Raw genomic sequence first — 22,287 nt, 5'->3', positions numbered from 1 at the left:
AGTAAAAAAAAACACAGATGTAAAATCAAATGTATTTTCTGTGAGTTTTCTGATTGTTTTCCTTGATTATTTTTAAATGACGCGTAAAGTGTGTGTACGTCTGTTATGATACTTATTGGAAAACGATAAAATGAATTTATTATGAAAGAACAATAACCTATCATAAGTAATACTGATAATACAGTTTTTATTCTTGGCGCATGAACATGAAGGGAAACAAAGAAAACGCATGCGCAGGTGACGACTCCCCCGCTTCAATGAACGTTTGTAACATCCGTCTTTTTGGTTGTGCACTGTATTCAATTTGGGAGAAAAACAAGTAAACCATGAAGTAGACCAATGTTGTGTAAAAATCAGTCAGTGATTACATGACAGGATGCCGCCCCTCTAAAGTTTTTGATAGGGGATAATAACCCATAATAAGGTTACATTGCCCCTCTACATTAGAATCCCTACTGTATATGGTTACACGGAAACTAAAATAATGTCTGAAATGAAACACTAGAGTTTTAAAAGATTGTCCCATACATGAAAGGAATACCCCCAGTAGCATGTTAATGTGTTAACCGTGTACAGTGTAATAGAATAAGTAAAGGTCAGTTGTTGAATGACTGGTCTCTTGAAAAAGGTGACTACACCTACTGGGCAAGTTGTGAAGAAAAACATTGTTTGGGGATATATAATAATAATAATAATTTTTATTGCTTAATCGTATCCTTATTTGGATATTGACTCAGAAAAAGAAAATTACAATAAATAAGAAAAACTGAGGCAAAAATGTGGCAAAATGGAAGTGCTAAAATAGAAAAGAATAGAAAAAAAGAAACTATTTATTTAGGGGCAGCTGGTTGTTTTTTTAAGTGATTTTCTCTGGCACTGATACAATTATAGATGTAGCTTGCTAGTTTTGTTATTTATTATTTCCTTCAACATTTCAGTTCTCTCATTTTCACACAGCTTGCATTCAAGTAAGTAGTGTGCATTTCGTCGTCAATCTCATTTTAGTCGCAAGCAATGCACTTTCTACTATCGCAAGGATTTTTTTGTATCGTCTTTTTTCTATTTTTAAAATATGGGCGCTAATTCTCAATTTTGTTAACGCTACTCTATGTTTTGCATTTGTTACTGTTGTTAGATAATTTTCATAATGGCGCTTTGGTTTTTGTTTTTATTATCAATATTCAATGTGATAATTGTTTTCTCCCTTCCATGGCGATTTTGTAAAAATCCAAATTATAGTTAATAGCCATGGAAGAGAAATATTAAGGACATGTCTTGTGATATTATAAATTAAAAAGTAACACAACACTTATCAAGGGTGCTACAATCAATTGGGCCACTGGTCCTCCTCTCCTTTAAATCCGCTGGTGCACTTGATATTTATTGTTATTGTGGCGAGAGAAACGTTCGATTGTTTGACGCCCACGACTTGTATAGGTGTCCTGCTTTCATACGCACGTTGTTGTGAAAGTGGTTGTCATAATACTGTCATTGAACGAACGTAGTCTGAGTACGCTACAATAGTAGTCAGCTGATTCAGCCTGTCACGATTTCCGAAGTCATTGGGTCAGTATCACCTAGGTAAACTGTCGTTTATCGCAACGTGCAGTTACTAAACGTAGCGAGGAAATCGGTTGTTATTTTTGGCCAAGAAGAACACAGTTTACGTTTTCCCAGAGCGTTCTCATGTGGCCGTTGTTTTTGGCTTACGTACAGTAATACCTATCGCAATATGCCGGGAGATCCATTAACGAAAGAAGGTAGTAGGCCTGGTACTCGAGCAGAGTCCAGAATGAGTGTTATTCATGAGAAGAAAAATAATCGTTTGGATAAACGAATCGTCCGTGTTTTCTTCAGTTCACCCTTCAGAGGTTTGGAGATTGAGAGAGAAGAAATGACCAAGAAATATTGGCCTAGATTGTCAACTATGTGTAGTAAAGCAGGATTTGAATTTGTGCCGGTTGATTTAAGATGGGGCATTACTTCTGAGATGACCGAGAACGCAGGAACATTAAATGTTTGCTTACGGGAGGTAGATCGATCAGACATGATAGTCGGATTTTTTGGACAGGTAAGTGTCTCACTTTTTAGCGCCGCCGTCATTGAAGCATCTTCGTTAGCCAAGGTTCATTTATTTATATCGCCTTATATTTAATACACCTTGGCAGACAGTATGTAGTCAACACGTATTTAGGTGCGCCCTCTCTGGCAATACTTGAGATATTGTCCTCAATTCATTGTCAAGTCAACATTGGTCGTTATAGTTACATCCCGGGGTTACATGACGGACAAAATTTATTTTTGCTAGAAAACTGTGCTCCGCCGAATCAACGGAGCCATTTCGTCAGGTCGCTTGTCATTATTTACACTGCCCAGTTCTGGTGAGTGTGCATGACTCTACGGCGACATATTTTAGTCGAGTTGGAGTCAGATTATAGAATGTTAAAACGTCTGTAGGCATGATGAGATTTGGCGAATCTATATGTATGAGATAGTTAAGACTGGTCTCGGTACTTTTATTCAATGAGGTAACAGGCTTTAAGCGCGATTATGAAAGTATTTTCTAGTTTTGAATATTTCGCTGACTTATTATATGACTCAGGTGCAGATTTGTGTTGAGGGCAGGAGTGTTTTTCTATTTTTTGCAGGGGACGGGAAATATCAGTACCCCCCCCCCAGTGGGCAGGGCAGATTTCTAAAAAAAATGCAAGGACAGAGAAACTTTTTTTAGTGGGTAGGGTACTTACATAAAAAAATATCGCAGGGTGGGCAAATCAGCCTTCAGGCAGGGTATAATGAAAACCGCATTCGGGGAAATAACGTCTGTTAAATGTGGGCAGCCGTGTGCTATCAATAACTGAAAATGCGAGTCATCCACTGATCTGCTGAGTGGTTAATGTATCCGCCCCAAGGGAAGGCAACCCAACGAGAGAAGAGTAGGGAAAAAAACGCTTTTTAATGAGGGGGAGGGGAAAGATGAATTTGGCCAGCAGGAGGGCAAGTCGGCGGTCGGGGAGTAGGCAAAAAAGTTTTTTCTACTGAGGGCAGGGGAAAGATGAATTTGGTGAGCAGAAGGGAAAGACAATTTGTTTTCAGGCGGAGGGTAGCTTATGAACAGCTTTTAATTTCTCCTCTTTCCTTAATATTAATTAGCATACTTCAAAAGAATCATAAAATAAATATCGTCCCAGAGAATTGACTATTTCAATTTATTGCTCGTTGGCTGCACCTGATGACTGTGATTTCATATGAATCATTCATGATACACAATTCACTAACTTAAAGGGCAGTGGTCGTCGCGCCGCGTTCTGTTCGATATGTGACTCTTAGCGACGTACACAACGCGTGTAAAATACATTGTTTGTTTGTTTGTTTGTTTGTTTGTTTACATGAAATTCGAACACGCGCTGCGCCACGATTCACATAAACAAATCCATCACCAAACACTGGCAGTATTAATTATTCAATAATATTTGTTTTCTTGCCGTGATACATTTATCATATCTACCCGTAACGCCACGATCGGTACGAAAATTAAATATATTCGGAACATAGATCAATAATATTTATTTATTTATTTATTTATTTATTTATTTATTTATTTATTTATTTATTATACAATGTACAATCAAATTCGTCGTATGATACAGGGAAACGAGGTAAATACAGAAAACTAGGCGATGTTAATCTAATTTGTTGGCCTGTTCGTAGGTAGTTATCCATCTTATCATACAATTATAAATAGACAGTACTACACTTAAACAAGCCGAAGACAGTGACGAGCAGGCAGTTTTTTCTTTTAGCGATATGGTTGGCATGGTAGCGATGAACTTTTACAGAAGAGTTTTGATGCTGCGTCAGTGCAATACCCATGGGTGGATGAATACCGTGACAGATCAGTGACTGAGATAGAATTTCTACACGGCCACCTTAGGAATCCTGGTAATAAACCTGCATGTTTCTTCTTCAGAGACAAGGTACGTATATACATGTACATATATATATATATATATATATATATATATATATATATATATATATATATATATATATATATATATATATATATATATATATATATATATATATATATATATATATATATATATATATATATATATATATATATATATATATATATATATATATATATATATATATTGTGATGTACCAGTTTCTTTAGATTTCAGACAATATCTGTAGTTTGGCAAATTATTCATGTTTGATAACTTTTTGGAAAATCAAAGAAAACTTTCTGACTTCTATATCTTTAGACATAAGGGTGATCTTTGATTTTGTTATAAGAACAAAAGTAATGACTTGAAAATATGACGTATATATATTGTCTTGCCGACTACCCAATACATTCAGTTAATGCGCATCTGGTAATTTATTTAGGCCTATGATGATAAGATGTTAGAGGATTGTCTGTCTTCCAATAGTCAAATAGTATCCATGAAATACCAATCAAGCACCGATGGGAAGGATTCTGCTGAGCGTCTTGATGACCTGAAGACAAGGATACTTGAGTCCAGGGAACAGGTAAGTTCCACAGACATATATATGTCATCATTGGAAATAAAGATTTACGACCACCAAATGCTGTCCTGTCCCAACTACATGTGGGTGACTATGATGTAGAATTTGTAAAAAGATGCAATTTATCATCCGTACACCAACTGATAAAAATAATCCATTTATTGTGTCCATGTACTTTTTAATTGAATACGTGGCTTGCAACAAATCTTAAGCATGCATACAATGAGTACATTTGTGGATTAGAGGCACATGTGAGATGTATGTCCCTACTTCCCCGCAATCACAGCACTGTTCCTTGTATGAACGTGCCATCCCATCTCAACTGAGAATTGAGTATTACTCGTTTTATACTATTAAACGACACCAGTAAGATTTAATTTTCCCCAAATTGATGAAGAACATAGCAATAAATGAAGATGTTCACCTATCTTACATAAACACGCAACATGGACAACCCTGAATTCACATTTTTGTTCGACATTTCATGCTAAATCTATGTATGCGTTTATTGTTCCATGTAAAGCTGATTGATATCATAATAGTGTAGAGGACAATAATTTATGCATGACAGTAACATTTTACTGCCCATTAACTTTTCATTTAGTGTCTGGACGTTGTCGATAACTATTCAAATCCTATGGAAGGAGCACAGAGAATGTTCGAAGCCATAGAAAGTTATTTATTGAATACTGTCTTAGTGACTCCCGCAGAAGATATTTCTGACCACGAAAAAGCCTCACAGCAGCATAACGCGTATTACATCAGCCGTCTTGGAATTGGAGCTAACCGAGAGTACATTGGAGGAGACAAGTACCTGAAAGAGGTTGATCGACATGTACGTCCCGATGTTGAGAGATATGAAAATAAACCTCTTCTTGTGTTGGGAGATCCAGGTATGCTTATTTGATCCTTAAATTGCTAGAATATATAACTTCCATTGAATGTAAAATATAGAAACAAAGGTATATCGCTGGATGTTTCACTGAATCATTCCTCTAGCGAAAATGACCAAAATACTAGGTTAGATTCAAATGTGTTCAAAATTGAAATTGACATTTTGTTCTTTCTGTTTTTTTTAAGGCTTTGGCAAAACTACTCTTCTAGCAAATTGGCTATTTAAACATCAGCAGGAGCATCCAGAAGATATTGTTGCAGGACATTTTGTTGGCTGTGCACCCAACAGCACAAGTAAGTATATAGTGAATGAGTAGTGACAACGAGATTATTTAAAATAATAGAACACATTGTTTTAAAGTTATTACTGCCACAGGAGCATTATTGTGTTATTATTTTGTAGGAATCATAAACAGAACATCACATATCTTTGCAACTTTGCAATTTTACACTGAGATTGTTTACAGTTTATTTTATATCATTCACCAGAAGAAAGAGATGTCATGATTAGGCTCATCATGGAGCTTAAAATGGGCTTTAACAATAAATCAATTGGCACCATAGAAACAGATACAATTGATAAATCAGAGTCTGATAATGAGTCTGTGAATGCTCTAAAGGAAAGGGATTGTGATGATGTTGAAATTAAAGCTGAGAAAGATCATACTGAGCATGGCAACATCGAAACGGGATATGTGACCACTGCTAACTCGGGCGACTCAGCAGACGCCATGAACAACAAAGAAGAAAATACTACTGATGTCAAAAACAAACAATTAATACACGATGCAAATAGTGACGATAATAAGAATTTCAAAACAGAATTCACAATTGATGAAGACATCAACGACCTACATTCTAAACTGGTGAAGATGACAACATACGAAATGTTCCAGGAATTGCAGGACATGCTTGAGAAGATTTCAAAGAGTGGCCTACGTGCTGTTATAATTATTGATGCTTTGAATAAAATGGATCCCGTACATAGAACAAAAAAGGTAGGTAATCACATTTGTCATCATATTGTGAAAATATCATGCACCGACAGAATCTTTAATTTAAACTATGTATTTTGATTTGTTAATACTATTATATTAATTGCTTTTCAGGAATTATATTGGCTTCCAACCAAACTTCCAGATGGTGTATCTTTGTTAGTTTCCAGTCTGAGTGATACAAAGGGAACTCAAATTTTACTAGAGGAAAGAAATTATGACAAATTGGATGTACAGCCTCTGACTGTCGCTGCGAGAGAGAAAGTAATTAAGGTAATATATACTAATGTATTGAGAATAATATGTTTTCTCTAATTACTATTTTACTATCATAATATTAGACATAGTTAATGTTCACAAAAATTGCATATGAGATTTGTAAAAAAATATGTACCTATACTGTAATTATTCATGAATTAAGTGTCAAAAAACAAATATAAATTATCACTGTGTAACTTTCCGTACACAGGAGATGCTTGATTTACGTGGCAAGGAACTTCGACAGCTACATGTATCCCAGATCACTGAAAAGGTTCAAACAGAGAATCCATTGTTTTTGAAGATTTTCTTACAGGTAGGTATTGATATTGCTATTATGTTTGATATTATATTCGTAATTTATATAAATTATTTTTGGTAGGTTAATTACACTGAATTTCTTAGTAACCATTCTTTATTTGTGTTCCAGGATCTGTGCAATTTTGGTGATTTTGAAAAATTGGAAGACCATATAGAATCATTGTTAAAGGCTGACAGGTCAACATTCATTCATTCATTCATTCATTCATTTATTCATTCATTCATTCATTCATTCATTCATTCATTCATTCATTCATTCATTTATTTTATTTTCTATTATCTAAATATTAATATTTTTTACAGCACAAAAGAATTGTTTATAAAGGTGTTGGAAGGACTTGAAATGGCACTCGATCCATCAAAGTCTTGCAAAGACAGTGTTATAAGTAGGGTATGGATTCTGTTTTTATTTTTGTTTTTCACTTATAGCATGAAATACCTTCTTGAATGCAAATATCCGTGATAACGGGTGAAGGAAATGAGGGAACATTATTTGAAGGCAAAAGCAAGTCTTTTGGCTCTTTCACTCGAAACAAGATCGTTTGTGACTAAGGTATATTCCGTTCATACTTAGCAGGTGTTAATTGGCCATCAATTATAAGTGAGTAAGTTCTTTCATATACATGCTACAGTAGCCATTTCACACATCACGCAATTCCATGAATCATAGTAACATACAATTTATGCATATATTATAGGTAATGAGCAGCATCATGGTTTCTCGTAGTGGATTATCGGAGCAAGAAATTAAATCAATTACAAACATTCCTGATCATATTTGGTCAATGATTTATTTCACTGTAGACGACTTCTTCATCGATAGAGCTGGGCTACAGGGGTAAGTCATGTTCATCAACTCATTACATCTACTATCTACATCAACACATTACATTACACATTACATTATTCAATGAATGAACACAAAGTTTCAAAATAGACTAATTTTGAATACTTCTTAAGAAATATCAAGATGCACGTGATCACAGTATGTTTATCCGAATCTTAGTTCAGAAATGTTCTCATTATTTAGAAATTAAAGGCAACACTGTATTATTTTATGTTTGGTTATACTGAACCAGGAATGGATGCACGAATATTAGTTGGAGTGGTGCACCTTTTATTATGACATTGTTGCAATGTATTATGGGAAATGCATAAATAACAAGGGACTTTCTCTAAATCCACCACTGCTGAATATATTTTTCTATGTATCGTTTCCATCCATTTCTACTCACAAATACTCTGAAGCAGGTAAGACCAAGTCATGCTTACCCAAGTTAGCCATGTTTATCCAAACTAAAATTAACCATATTTATTTTTCAAAATGTTACTCAAGATTTAATTTCATGAATTTGTTGCAGGTTTGCATATGACGAATTGACCACAGCTGTCCAAGAAAGGTATTGCAATGAAAAAGAAGTAAGAATCCAACACATCACAGCTGTTGCTGACTATTTCGAAAGCTGCCTACAGGTACACGACTTACAATATATATCCTCGGGGCGGACATCCGGGCATTTTCTACCGCCTGACAACCCTCGCGGTGAAAACAAAGACCAAAAACTCGCAGAAAACGGTACTTTGCGATGGTTGTTGAGATTCCCCTGAACAGTGTAACAAGATTAGTCCTACGTGTGTAACATATATGAATTTGGTTATTCAGAATTACTTCAAAGTTGAGTTTGTGTTGTTTTCTCGAGTTTTCACCGGCTCCACCGGCGTTCCACAGCAGCGCGCACAAAGCCCATAGAAATACGTGGCACAGTGGTGCGCGTCTTAGCAACGTAGAACGTCCGTGACGTAGCTCCGCCCCCGAGGATATATATATATATATATATATATATATATATATATATATATATATACAATAATTATTTTATAGAGGGCGATTTTTGCACAGCATGTGAGATTGCCCTTGACTCATACAGCTTAAAGAATATTCAGAATGCATCTTGGGAGTTATTGTTATGAACATCAATAAGTTTGGAACATGATAGAGAGTTAGTTACAACGGGCCACTGATGCATCAGTGGCTCACACAAGCAACTTAATGTAAGTGGCATATCATTACGACAAGTAAATTGGTTAGTATATTGCATTGCGTTGAATGCATTCAATACAAACACTGTATTTAAGTAATTATATGTCAAGTGACATCAAGCTTTTATCATTCCGAGTTCTAAAATAGATTTAACATATCAGTTCAATACAGCTGTTTGACAGGAACTCAACGTACGAGTGTTGGAATATTTCCAACTACGATGTTTTGCTTACATGAATAAATTGAACAAAAGATAAAACAACACATTTCTATCACGATTTCAGAAAATGGGGAATGTATTTAGAAAATCGGCGAAGGTGCCTAGCAGAATTGCAAAAGAATTGCCATGGTTACTGAATAAAGCTGGCAATACTGAAAGATTGAAGACTTGCTTGACTCATTTAGGTTTGTTCACAGAACTCTATCGAACGTAAGTAATTAAACAACATCATAACCATACATTGTTTGAGAATCACTAACATCACACTAGATGTTATATTTATGTTGTAAATGTGTCAGCTGATAAGTATTTGTATTTCCCGGACGAGTAAAATATAGTGAATACGTTGTTATATGACTAATCAGTCTAAAAGATTGAGTACGATATATAGTTGCGTTATGAAATAGTTCTGCACTTTGCTATCAAGGCGCGCCTGTGATATAAATAAAGCCATAATTGTGAACAAATACCCGTTACCAGATTTGGATGAACTCACATCTGAATTCTGCGGATCAACCGTATTCTCGAAATTAGACTTACATTATCTATAAATACTGCTAGCGCCTGCAAGCTGAAATCAGGCCGGAATAGTAACTTATACCATATAGACTATTATCCGCTCCAAGCGCATTTCAGAAGATACTCGCATCTGTGCTGACTGATTATGAGGGGCTGCTCAATTAATCGACAATGTCACAGTCCATGGGTCAACACGAGTAGAATACGACCAACGCCTAAATGCAGTACTGGACAAGCTCGCAAATTACAACCTCACTCTCAACAAAGAGGTGGCGCGTTATGCTTCATTGTATTAGATTAGTTATCCCAGTATTACATTTGTTGCCCTGTGCCACGTTTCTGAATTAATTTGTCCTGCTGACCATTGAATCTACTTTGTTGGTGCAGATGTTAGGTGTAATGTGTTGATGTAGATGATAGACATAATGTGTTGGTGCAGATGGTTGATGTAATGTGTTGATGAAGATGATAGATGTAATGTGTTGGTGCAGATGATAAATGTAATGTGTTGGTGCAGATGATAGATGTAATGTGTTGGTGTAGATGATAGATGTAATGTGTTGATGTAGATGGTAGATGTAATGTGTTGATGAACATGATAGATGTAATGTGTTGATGCAGATAATAGATGTAATGTGTTGATGAACATGATAGATGTAATGTGTTGATGTAGATAGTAGATGTAATGTGTTGATGAACATGATAGATGTAATGTATTAGTGCAGATGATAGATGTAATGTATTAGTGTAGATGATAGATGTAATGTATTAGTGCTGATGATAGATATAATGTGTTGATATAGATGTTAGATGTAATGTGTTGATGAACATGATAGATGTAATGTATTAGTGCAAATGATAGATGTAATGTATTCGTGCAGATGATAGATGTAATGTGTTGATGTAGATGATGTATGTAATGTGTTGATGTAGATGTTAGGTGTAATGTGTTAATGTAGATGATAGATGTAATGTATTAGTGCAGATGATAGATGTAATGTGTTGATGTAGATGTTAGGTGTAATGTGTTGATGTAGATGATAGATGTAATGTATTAGTGCAGATGATAGATGTAATGTGTTGATGTAGATGTTAGGTGTAATGCGTTGATGTAGATGATAGATGTAATGTATTAGTGCAGATGATAGATGTAATGTGTTGATGTAGATGATAGATGTAATGTGTTGGTGTAGATGATAGATGTAATGTGTTGATGTAGATGGTAGATGTAATGTGTTGATGAACATGATAGATGTAATGTATTAGTGCAGATGATAGATGTAATGTGTTGATGTAGATGATAGATGTAATGTGTCGATGTAGATGTTAGGTGTAATGTGTTGATGTAGATGATAGATGTAATGTATTAGTGCAGATGATAGATGTAATGTGTTGATGTAGATGATAGATGTAATGTGTTGGTGCAGATGTTAGGTGTAATGTGTTGATGTAGATGATAGACGTAATGTGTTGGTGCAGATGGTTGATGTAATGTGTTGATGACGATGATAGATGTAATGTGTTGGTGCAGATGATAAATGTAATGTGTTGGTTTAGATGATAGATGTAATGTGTTGGTTTAGATGATAGATGTAACGTGTTTATGTAGATGGTAGATGTAATGTGTTGATGAACATGATAGATGTAATGTGTTGGTGCAGATGATAGATGTAATGTGTTGATGAACATGATAGATGTAATGTGTTGATGTAGATAGTAAATGTAATGTGTTGATGAACATGATAGATGTAATGTATTAGTGCAGATGATAGATGTAATGTATTAGTGCAGATGATAGATGTAATGTGTTGATGTAGATGTTAGATGTAATGTGTTGGTGCAGATGATAGATGTAATGTATTAGTGCAGATGATAGATGTAATGTGTTGATGTAGATGATAGATGTAATGTCTTGGTGCAGATGATAGATGTAATGTGTTGGTGTAGATGATAGATGTAATGTGTTGATGTAGATGATAGACGTAATGTGTTGGTGCAGATTGTTGCTGTAATGTGTTGATGAAGATGATAGATGTAATGTGTTGGTGCAGATGATAAATGTAATGTGTTGGTGCAAATGATAGATGTAATGTGTTGGTGTAGATGATAGATGTAATATGTTGATGTAAATGGTAGATGTATTGTGTTGATGAACATGATAGATGTAATGTGTTGGTGCAGATGATATATGTAATGTGTTGATGAACATGATAGATGTAATGTGTGGATGTAGATAGTAGATGTAATGTGTTGATGAACATGATAGATGTAATGTATTAGTGCAGATGATAGATGTAATGTATTAGTGCAGATGATAGATGTAATGTATTAGTGCAGATGATAGATCTAATGTGTTGATGTAGATGTTAGATGTAATGTGTTGGTGCAGATGATAGATGTAATGTGTTGGTGTAGATGATAGATGTAATGTGTTGATGTAGATGATAGATGTAATGTGTTGGTGTAGATGATAGATGTAATGTGTTGATGTAGATGGTAGATGTAATGTGTTGATGAACATGATAGATGTAATGTATTAGTGCAGATGGTAGATGTAATGTGTTGGTGTAGATGATAGATGTAATGTGTTGATGTAGATGGTAGATGTAATGTGTTGATGAACATGATATATGTAATGTGTTGATGAACATGATAGATGTAATGTGTTGATGTAGATGATAGACGTAATGTGTTGATGTAGATGGTAGATGTAATGTGTTGATGAACATGATAGATATAATGTGTTGATGTAGATGATAGATGTAATGTGTTGGTGCAGATGATAAATGTAATGTGTTGGTGCAGATGATAGATGTAATGTGTTGGTGTAGATGATAGATGTAAAGTGTTGATGTAAATGGTAGATGTAATGTGTTGATGAACTTTATAGATGTAATGTGTTGGTGCAGATGATAGATGTAATGTGTTGATGAACATGATAGATGTAATGTGTTGATGTAGATAGTAGATGTAATGTGTTGATGAACATGATAGATGTAATGTATTAGTGCAGATGATAGATGTAATGTATTAGTGCAGATGATAGATGTAATGTATTAGTGCAGATGATAGATGTAATGTGTTGATGTAGATGTTAGATGTAATGTGTTGGTGTAGATGATAGATGTAATGTGTTGATGTAGATGATAGATGTAATGTATTGGTGTAGATGATAGATGTAATGTGTTGATGTAGATGGTAGATGTAATGTGTTGATGAACATGATAGATGTAATGTATTAGTGCAGATGGTAGATGTAATGTGTTGATGTAGATGGTAGATGTAATGTGTTGATGAAATGATAGATGTAATGTGTTGGTGTAGATGATAGATGTAATGTGTTGATGTAGATGGTAAATGTAATGTGTTGATGAACATGATATATGTAATGTGTTGATGAACATGATAGATGTAATGTGTTGATGTAGATGATAGGCGTAATGTGTTGATGTAGATGGTAGATGTAATGTGTTGATGAACATGATAGATATAATGTGTTGATGTAGATGATAGATGTAATGTGTTGGTGTAGATGATAGATGTATTTGTGTTTTATCATAATTGATATTCGCAGTAACGATGGAACCTTCGATTTGTATGAATATTGGACTTCATTGGAAACTCACGGAAAAGAAATATCCTCACTTTATATGAAATCTGTGAATGAACAAGTGGTCTACATATACACAGACTGGTTGGAACAGTACGGGGAAGCTCGTTCACCAGCAAAGGAGGTCGGTAATTATTTAAACATTTTCCACATTGAAATACGTCTTTAAAGACACATATATAAATGTTGGTAAGTTGATTCGATTAATATGACATTCTATAGGTTGACTGAATGCCAATGTACTTACTAAACATCTCAGAGCAAATCACAACACCGAAGCTGAACAATATTGTTCACAAAACCGGCTGACATTATTTGCCATTGGTAAGCTTTACCATAGAAATAAATAGACACACACGCATGTGCGTTTTATTGCACATCTGTAGACCGTATACCCCTAAATGGATTGCCCGGTAGTAGAAGCTCATTGGAAAATTCGGCTCTGGTAGGATATACTGCAAGTACGTAACTGGAATAGTTCGTCGAAAATGTTCAGATATCTTTTTTGATCAACAATTAGCTAAGAAATCGATATTTTTAGCTGGACCAATCAGGTGCGTTATTTTTGCAGCTGCTAGAAGTTGTGTATTGCATTGCTGAGATACTGAATGACAGTGGACATCCTAAGCATTCTATACAATTCACTGAACGGTCACTAAAATTACAGGTACAGACGTTAGTTTCTTAAATATCGTATGTTTTGAAAGTGTTTTTATATACTACATTTAATATAATACAACGGCAGTATTTGAAAGTGATAAATATGTATTGACCAGTATTAATTACTATAATGTTTTCTCAGAAATTCGCCTACACCGAAGAAGACTTAGTTGCGGACAGTTCAGCAGCAAGTATGTACTGTGAAACGTTGAATAAGCTAGCGTGTACGTATTGTGATCTAGAGTATTTTGAGGACAGTGAAAAGCTTCATCTTGAGTGCTTGGCAATGAGAGAGAAGTATGTCATCAGTTATGTTTACATCCTGTTTAACAAAGCAGTTCAAGTATATGCCATGTAATATTGATATTGGAAATTCTGTATATCCACTAGTACGATTGTTCGCTTATGCCGTCACGGTAATATGACGGTACAATTCGCAGCTAAATCAATTATTATGAAGAATAACTTGCCTCAGTTACTTCATAACTTGTCATATTGCACAAATCTTTATTAACTGTCTGGTCTATTACTTTCTGAAAATCACTTTGAATTATGCGATGCAAAATAAGCATAATTTTTGAGAACACATTAATAAATCACTTTTAGATTTCATGGTATGAGGTTTATTGATTTGATCATAAATTTGACCATACATGATAATCGTTTGTCTATAGACCTTGATAGACCGCCATAATTTCGTTGAGATCTTGTGTTCCTAATGCCATAGTTACATCGGTCTGGGACATGGAAAGCAAGAAAGAGAGAGGATAAAACACCACTTGTAATATTTTATAGATCAACGTACGTATGATGGTTATTGACACCATCTGTTTTCTGTTAGTTCAATTCTATGAAAATATTGTTGATATCAATTTGGGCAATTGTAAAAATAAGTTAGGAATCACCTTATTATTTGTTGAGGAAATAAAGTTTATTTATAGTACCACATTACGCACGTGTAGACTGAGCATACTGTATATATGCGTTTTACGAATTCACGTCGGAAGTCATGTGTGTCAAGACGACACCAACACAAATATAATATTATTATAGAAATACAAATGATTGAAAGAACATTATTCCTTTGTTTACAGATTGTATGAATTGTAAAAAAAAGAAACTACAATTGCTAGACGTTATGAAAACAACAACACTTTTCTCATATGTTTTTTTGTTGTTTGAAAGGGTTTTTAATTCGTTTAAACATCGGTGCCAAGAAATCGGAGGGAAATACATTCCAAAACAAAAAGCAGTGATGACTTTCCAGAATGTTTTTTGCCTTTACACTTGTATTATTAGTTTCTCGAGATAGCCGGTGGCATAAGTAATCTAAAACTTGTAATCACGTCTAAAACTGAACTCATGATAAAGATTTAACTGACAAGTAAAAATCGTATATTTGCAGAATTGGACAGGGTAAATCACCTATAATGGTCTAGCAGGAGTATATAAAGGACAGCGAAACTATGATAAAGTAAGTGGTTGGAGATGACAGTTCTGTTCGTGTGAAGTGCTTGAAGTCACCGTGCACATCATGTTTATGCACTATATTTCTACAATAATGAACTGGAACATATATGTCCCAAATTTGGGAAAAATGTTCTAAATATTCTGATTGTATACTACAATTTTAAGATCAATGCAAATAGTGGTTGTCGCGCGGCGTATGCGCTTTTGTGTTGATGATAATAGCTTTCCCTACAATCTAAAGCGCTCTTCTAATGGAAATCACGTGAACGAGTTTTGACTTTGGAGCGACGAGCATTAATTATCACTAGTGACTCGTTCGATACCATATAATTACCAAGGAAATTACCTATTTAAAGCTTGGTAACATCTGTTTGTCTCCGTTGGTCTGTGCAACAGTTAAATTCGCCGTCTTTGTTTATATGAGTCCCATATCCTTTACATGCGTGGCGCCATGATGACCCTTTAAAACACAGAGATACAACCATCTTCAACTTGTAATTTAGCTGTATTTAGTTAATATTTGTGTTATTTAATATTAAGTGCTAGACTTTAATTTACAGTTTTGTTTGTGTAGATTGTTTTTTTTTTGTAAGTCATTTGTTTTGTGAACTTGAACATATACATTTCCCTATAGGACTTGGTTGGGTATATTATTCCTACTCTACACAAGTAAACCAGCTTTGTAGCAATAACTGCTCGTCTCCATGATTGTTCATACAACGAAGACAAAGCCAAGATAAATGTTGTTAACAGTACATTTTGCCATTTTTCCATGTAGGCAATGGAATACTATAAAAAGTGTTTGGAAGGACACAAAGCTGAAAAATCAGAAAACCACTGGCTGGTTGGTTGTTCACTGAATAATATTGGTACAGCATTAATCGCGATGAAAAACTACGGAGAAGCTGTGGATTATTTTCAAGAAACATTGAAGGTAACACGAAGTAGTAGAGTAATAATAAGAATAATACGATTCGCTAATTATTTTTTAAACATCTGACATCAATTCCAAATTACTAAGTACTGTAATAAACTAATGTTATTCAATTAAATCACCAGTCTCACAGATTAAGGAATTGTGCAATCAATGTTGCAAGAGTTTCTTTCTAATGCATGCTACATGCAATGATTGATCTATTTTTTTCTTTGAGTCAGTAGTGTGCACAAAATTAGAATAAAGTTTTATTATTTTTTGCATTAAAGGTATACGAGGTTTGCTATTTTGGACGATTTCATCCTGAAATCGCTGGAACATTGAATAACCTCGCCATTTGCTACAGAAATTTAAAAGAACTGGACAAAGCAGAGCCCCTTTATAAAAGGTGATTTTAAAATGTGTTTATTTGTATTCATTTGTTTATTTCTATTTTTTCTGTTATATTATATATAATGTATTATTTCATAAATAATGTTCATAATCATCTACTGAAATAGTAATGTACTTAAAACAACAACATGTAAAATGCAACATACGAATGTGTTATTAGATCATATGACATGTCGGTGCAAGCGTATGGTGAAAAACATCCCGATGTGGCAGGCAGACTGATGAACTGGGGTGTATTCCAGCAACAAAAGAAAAACTACCCAACAGCTCTTGACATGTACAAGAGGGCGCTAGCTATATACAAGGTAATGTATTTATTGCTATTTAGATAATGATCCAAAGATTTAATTTATGTAAATCACTCAGTTTTTGTCTGTTTTTCTTTATTTTGATTGTGGCGATAATATGGCAAGTAGTTTGTGCAATAAATAAATGTGCTCTATTTGACAGGACGTATTCCACGATGAACATGTTAGAGTACTTTTCGTCATGGAAAATATAGCTATAGTATTGGTTCTTATGGAAAGGCAATATGAAGCCCATTCTTATTTCTTGGAAGCAGGTTTGTATCTTGTCTAATAATAGTAGAATAGTAATGCGCTGTGAGATTACTATTTGAATGTGTTATTTTACTACTAAATGTTGCATCCGTAAATGTTGAACTATGTGCAGACTTGTTGGCATGTGTTACACGATCGTTTAGTTGTCGACAATGAATGATACAGATGTTCGCAAAAATTAATGCTGCAATTCCTTATTTTTACAGGTGAAATTCTTTATCGTCAGGGTCGAATAAATACATCTTTACCGAGCTTGAATCGAAGGATGCTGGCTTATTATGTTGATAATAAACGCTTTGATGATGCAACCAATCTACTGTTGCGAATGCTAGATGCTTCGTTTGCGGAACCCATTCATTACTGTGCATTAGATGAAATTGATAGGATGAAAGGCACAGAAAGACCCAAGAGAAAATATGAACACACCCTAGAATACGCACGTACTAGGTAAATTAATATATATATATATATATATATATTCTATCTTCCTCATACTCATTTGAATGTATGTTTAGCAAAGCTTGGCCAATAGCTGCTCGCGACTCATCAAACTTTTGACCAACCACTAGTGAAACGAATTTTTCGAACATATTGAACATATATGCACGACTGTTTTGTATGCTGTTTTATCAGTGTCCATGCCATGTTTTTGTCTTGGGGTCATGCCTATGAATTATAAGAATGATGTTGTTTTCAATAATTAGTTTTTGTTGGGAGAGTGCCAGCTTTAAAAACAAGATTTGATGTTCACACGTATTTCCGCTCACGTTTTTCAAAGTCAATTCTGAGATAATTATGCTGTTTTGTGTCTTAATTAATTAATAATACCTCTTACCGAAATCCCTGAAATACTGTTATTATTGTGTATCTCGACAGACACGACGTGGAAACATTTCGACCATACAACAGAGATCAGAAATAAATTCGCATATTCGAACCCAGGAACAATGAAACCACAATTGTTTGCACACAGGGGCACACAGCAGTAACCAAAATCACATAAAAATACCAAGATGTGAGCCACATAGTAAGTGGCTTTTGAAATCAAAATGAATTAAAAAAATTACCCTTCTTTGATCATTCGCATCATTACGTTGCAGTATGACTGGATGAAATGTGACTAATAGTATGAGTGAGTAATGTGTTAATAACACATATTGCATGACTATAAGGGCACTAGTATACGTCTATTTTCCCGAGGGACTGTGGGTACCAAACTATCAGCTATTTCACGAGGCCGCAGGCTTAATAGTGACTCGGTGAGGGAACATTACGATATAGTTGTTTGCTTTTACTGGTTGTCAAGAATATTAGCTTCGAAGTTGTATTTTAATTTTGTAAGAATATGCCCCTATATTTTTTACAACTTCGTCAAAAATAAGATGTGACCTTACGGTGACACTAACAATTGTGGAAAAACAGTTACCATTTTAGAAATGATGGAAACAATAATTAGAATATAATTAGAAAACAGCAAAATATTCAAATGATGTATTCTTGACAATGGCGTATTTTTTGAGAGCAAATATAACCATGGATATACTATTACCGTTTTTATTCATGTGTGACCTCAAAACACGTGCTTTCTACCAATGTATAAGTGGTGGTCATTCTTGTTCTGGTTACAGTTTTCAACATTTTCAAGCAAAAAGACTATCATTTTATCTTAAACCATTTCCCAAAGACAGCATTGCTTCTATCTGCCGCATACTTAGTATCCCTTCATTTTTTTCAAATTTCACAGAACGTTCTATGTTGCTAAGACGCGCACCACCGGAAATATGTTGTAATATTCGTTCTATTTAGGTACGGGCGACCCCAGCTATAGTGTGCCGATCTACTTGTGAATGGAGAACACTATGGGTGTTGTCGCTGGATATCAGAAGAAGTCTTGCAATGCTGCCTTTTACAAATGTTTGTTTTATTCGGTTAAGGTAGAGATGCAGTTTACCTGACAGGTATTTTAATTAGTTGATTAGGAAACCAAGATGACCTCCATTGTCCACAAAACTATATATTTTCGGAAAGCTTATCGTATGAATTTGTATGAAGTTTATACATAAATTAACACCCATGCTAGTTGTCTGTACGGTTGTTGTAACACTGTTCAACCAAAAACAATGCCCCGACGGCGTTTTGAAGATAGACACAATGTCAATCATTTGTGAAAATTTCAAAACAAAAGGTCAAAGCGTCTAGGAGCTACTTTTTTTAAAGTTCTGGGATGTGCACTGAAAAGAAGCTAAGATAATTGCTAATTTGCATAACAATTCACTCAGTAAGAAATTTGCTAATGCTCATAATTAAAATGGCTGTAACAGTTCCAAATTTAAATGTATTATCGTTTTGTTAAAAGTTAAATATAGTGCATATTATGGAGATCCAGTCATTTCTTGTTTTCACCATGTTTCTTTTTTATTTTTTATGTACAGCCTTGCTAAATCTTTCTAAGCATTCAAAGGAGAGAATGTTTGCACCTGTTATCTATATTTTAAAATCGTTTTTTGAGTATGTTCCACTATTCACAATTCTACAAAAGTTTAACAATCTATAGCCAAGACTGTTTGGAAAATAAAAAGCAAAAAAAAAAAAATTCACTCCCAAGTGCCCACGAACCTGCATCTCTACCTTAATAATACAAATATTGACCATGTATCGCTCGTTCTGTAAATCGACCTTGGCCCGGGTCAATATTTCAATAATATGTATCGAAATAATGATATGATTACATAAAGACTGTATTTATTAATGACTTTACATAACGCAGATATCCTGACAGTGAGGATATAAAGGATTATCTAAAAGAATTAGAAGAAGAAGCGGAAGAATCATCAAATACAGTAAATAAGAATGGTATGTATCATGTACTTTATGTCATTTGGCGTCGCACGTTTGTGTCACGCAAGTCTATGAGATTTTTTGTGCCGATAACAATCCTAACGTCTGAAAATGTTATAACACCAAACGTACTAAAATACCATCACAAAGACTACAGACCGACACAAGAAGAGTGATAGAGAAATTATACAGAAATTGTTTCATAATTATTCATAAATCATATGCCACATGTCGGGGAAAGTGAAAGTATTATGAAACAAATATCCAAACAAATGAGTCTATTATTATAGATGATTATGTTATAAAAGAAACTAATTAATCTACATTTACAAACGCGGACTATACAATCATTGTTTCCGTTTGTATTTATTGCGTAATCATTGCATCCGGGTATGTGTAATTTAGCAATCTGATTTATTCTTCTACAGTTACTTCACAACCTGAGGTCACCGAAGCTAAAATAGATTAAACTATCGAAATGAGAGATATACACTGGAAAATATTACCTGATACACACACTCCATTATTTGCCAGTATTTTTTGAACAGAGGTTAACCTACGAATGTGTGATGGTATGGCAAATACAGTGAAATGTTTAAGTACACTGAATGTAATACACCTAACACCAAACTGGAAATAATAAATCAAGGTTTCACTGTGGTTGATCACCTGATCAATGAAACATACACAAACATTATTTTCATACATCTTTTTAAAGAAAAAGATGGGAAGAAAGGGCTACAATTGACTGCTGTCGACAAGGCCAAAACAGCTCTTTACCACACGCAACTTTAGATCAATTTGTTTCGTTGTTATTATATCTTGACCACAAACAAACGTATACTAGAGATGTTACACACAAAACACTTCGTGCATATAGTCCGTAAATTCCTGTATAGCTTAGTTTGATAAATAGCGTAATATTGTATTGGTAGCCAGTATATATATTTATATTTTTATATATTTATATTTCAAAGTATATCCGGGACAGGAATTGTGTGGGGCTTCGCCGTATTTGTGAGATGAGAGCTTGTCTTCAGTACAGATCTAATAATCATCTTCTTTGGTAGCGTCCTTATCCTTTTCATCTCAGCTGTCACGGGGTGGGAATCGTTTGGCATCGCTACTACTGTCACGATGTGAGGAGAAAGATGTACCTAATAATGAATGTAATAGTTCACAACAACACTGAATATAATATTAATGACTGAACACTAGAGGGTGCTAGTCACTTAAACTAGATGGGATTGGAGTATATACAATTAATAAATGTAATCGAAATGATTATCGATGCTGAAAGGAAATCCCCACTCTCTGGGTGAACAGCTCCGTAGATCGGCGTCTTTCTACCTTTTAGCCACACTGATGCACAGGTGTTTTAAACTCGGGTACTTGCAGCCTCATACCGTTATTTTGCTACTAAATGAGATAGTGCTAGGAATATGACGAATTCATATGAGAAGCAAGAATTATCTCTGCACACACGAGTCGGGAATCTGCACACAGGATATTGCAGTCAATTCGAGTAGCTATGCCAATTCAAAATAGGGTGATACTTAATTCCATATACACGAAGCGCTGGTCAGTTGCATTATATTTCACAATTAAACTAGTATACCATAAATCATAGTGGGGGGGGGGGCTGTATTTGTCTCAACGCGTTACAGTGAATTCAATGAGAGATAGAGTATAATTTAGCCTTGAGGAGGAACAAATTGAACTATCGTATCAAGAAATTAACTTTAAGAAAATATATCATTCAAATTATATATGTAAGCTTAGCATCTTTAGTAGTATTTGTAACCACGTGAAATGTGAATTTAATCCCTTCACAATGTCGAATGCAATAATGTAATGTAATTACCAACTTTGAAAGTATGCTCTAATATGCTCTCTATTTTTGAAACACTAAAAAGAGATTATTCATTATGAATAAAAATGTCGGGCATATGTTCGTACAGTGCAACGACTTGCTATTTTCAACAATATAAAGGGCGCTGTTTAGCCTTACGTTTGTCAGTGTTATCATTTGTCA

At 34.5% G+C, this 22,287-nt stretch overlaps 1 protein-coding gene across 1 annotated transcript; it reads left to right on the top strand.

Annotated features, from left to right (window-relative positions):
• The first annotated feature begins 1,530 nt into the window (after window positions 1-1,530).
• Window positions 1,531-20,912, top strand: LOC144351771 (TPR repeat-containing protein DDB_G0287407-like). The gene is made up of 24 exons (XM_078009087.2): window positions 1,531-2,071; window positions 3,804-3,977; window positions 4,399-4,542; window positions 5,144-5,432; window positions 5,620-5,727; window positions 5,923-6,431; window positions 6,543-6,701; window positions 6,898-7,002; window positions 7,117-7,184; window positions 7,311-7,398; window positions 7,706-7,845; window positions 8,369-8,480; window positions 9,333-9,478; window positions 13,362-13,521; window positions 13,969-14,064; window positions 14,200-14,354; window positions 15,483-15,531; window positions 16,306-16,461; window positions 16,731-16,849; window positions 17,015-17,159; window positions 17,305-17,416; window positions 17,621-17,861; window positions 20,182-20,267; window positions 20,681-20,912. Exons 1-24 carry the CDS (start codon window positions 1,733-1,735, stop codon window positions 20,719-20,721), a joined length of 3,741 nt encoding a protein of 1,246 aa, XP_077865213.1. The 5' UTR covers window positions 1,531-1,732; the 3' UTR covers window positions 20,722-20,912.
• Window positions 20,913-22,287: the final 1,375 nt, after the last annotated feature.

The sequence above is a fragment of the Saccoglossus kowalevskii genome, chromosome 8 (genome assembly GCF_978046115.1).
Source record: "Saccoglossus kowalevskii chromosome 8, keSacKowa6.1, whole genome shotgun sequence".
In the NCBI taxonomy this organism is placed as follows: Eukaryota; Metazoa; Hemichordata; class Enteropneusta; family Harrimaniidae; genus Saccoglossus; species Saccoglossus kowalevskii.
The sequence above is the reverse complement of the archived record's forward strand: the minus strand, read 5'-3'. Positions and strand labels throughout refer to the sequence as shown.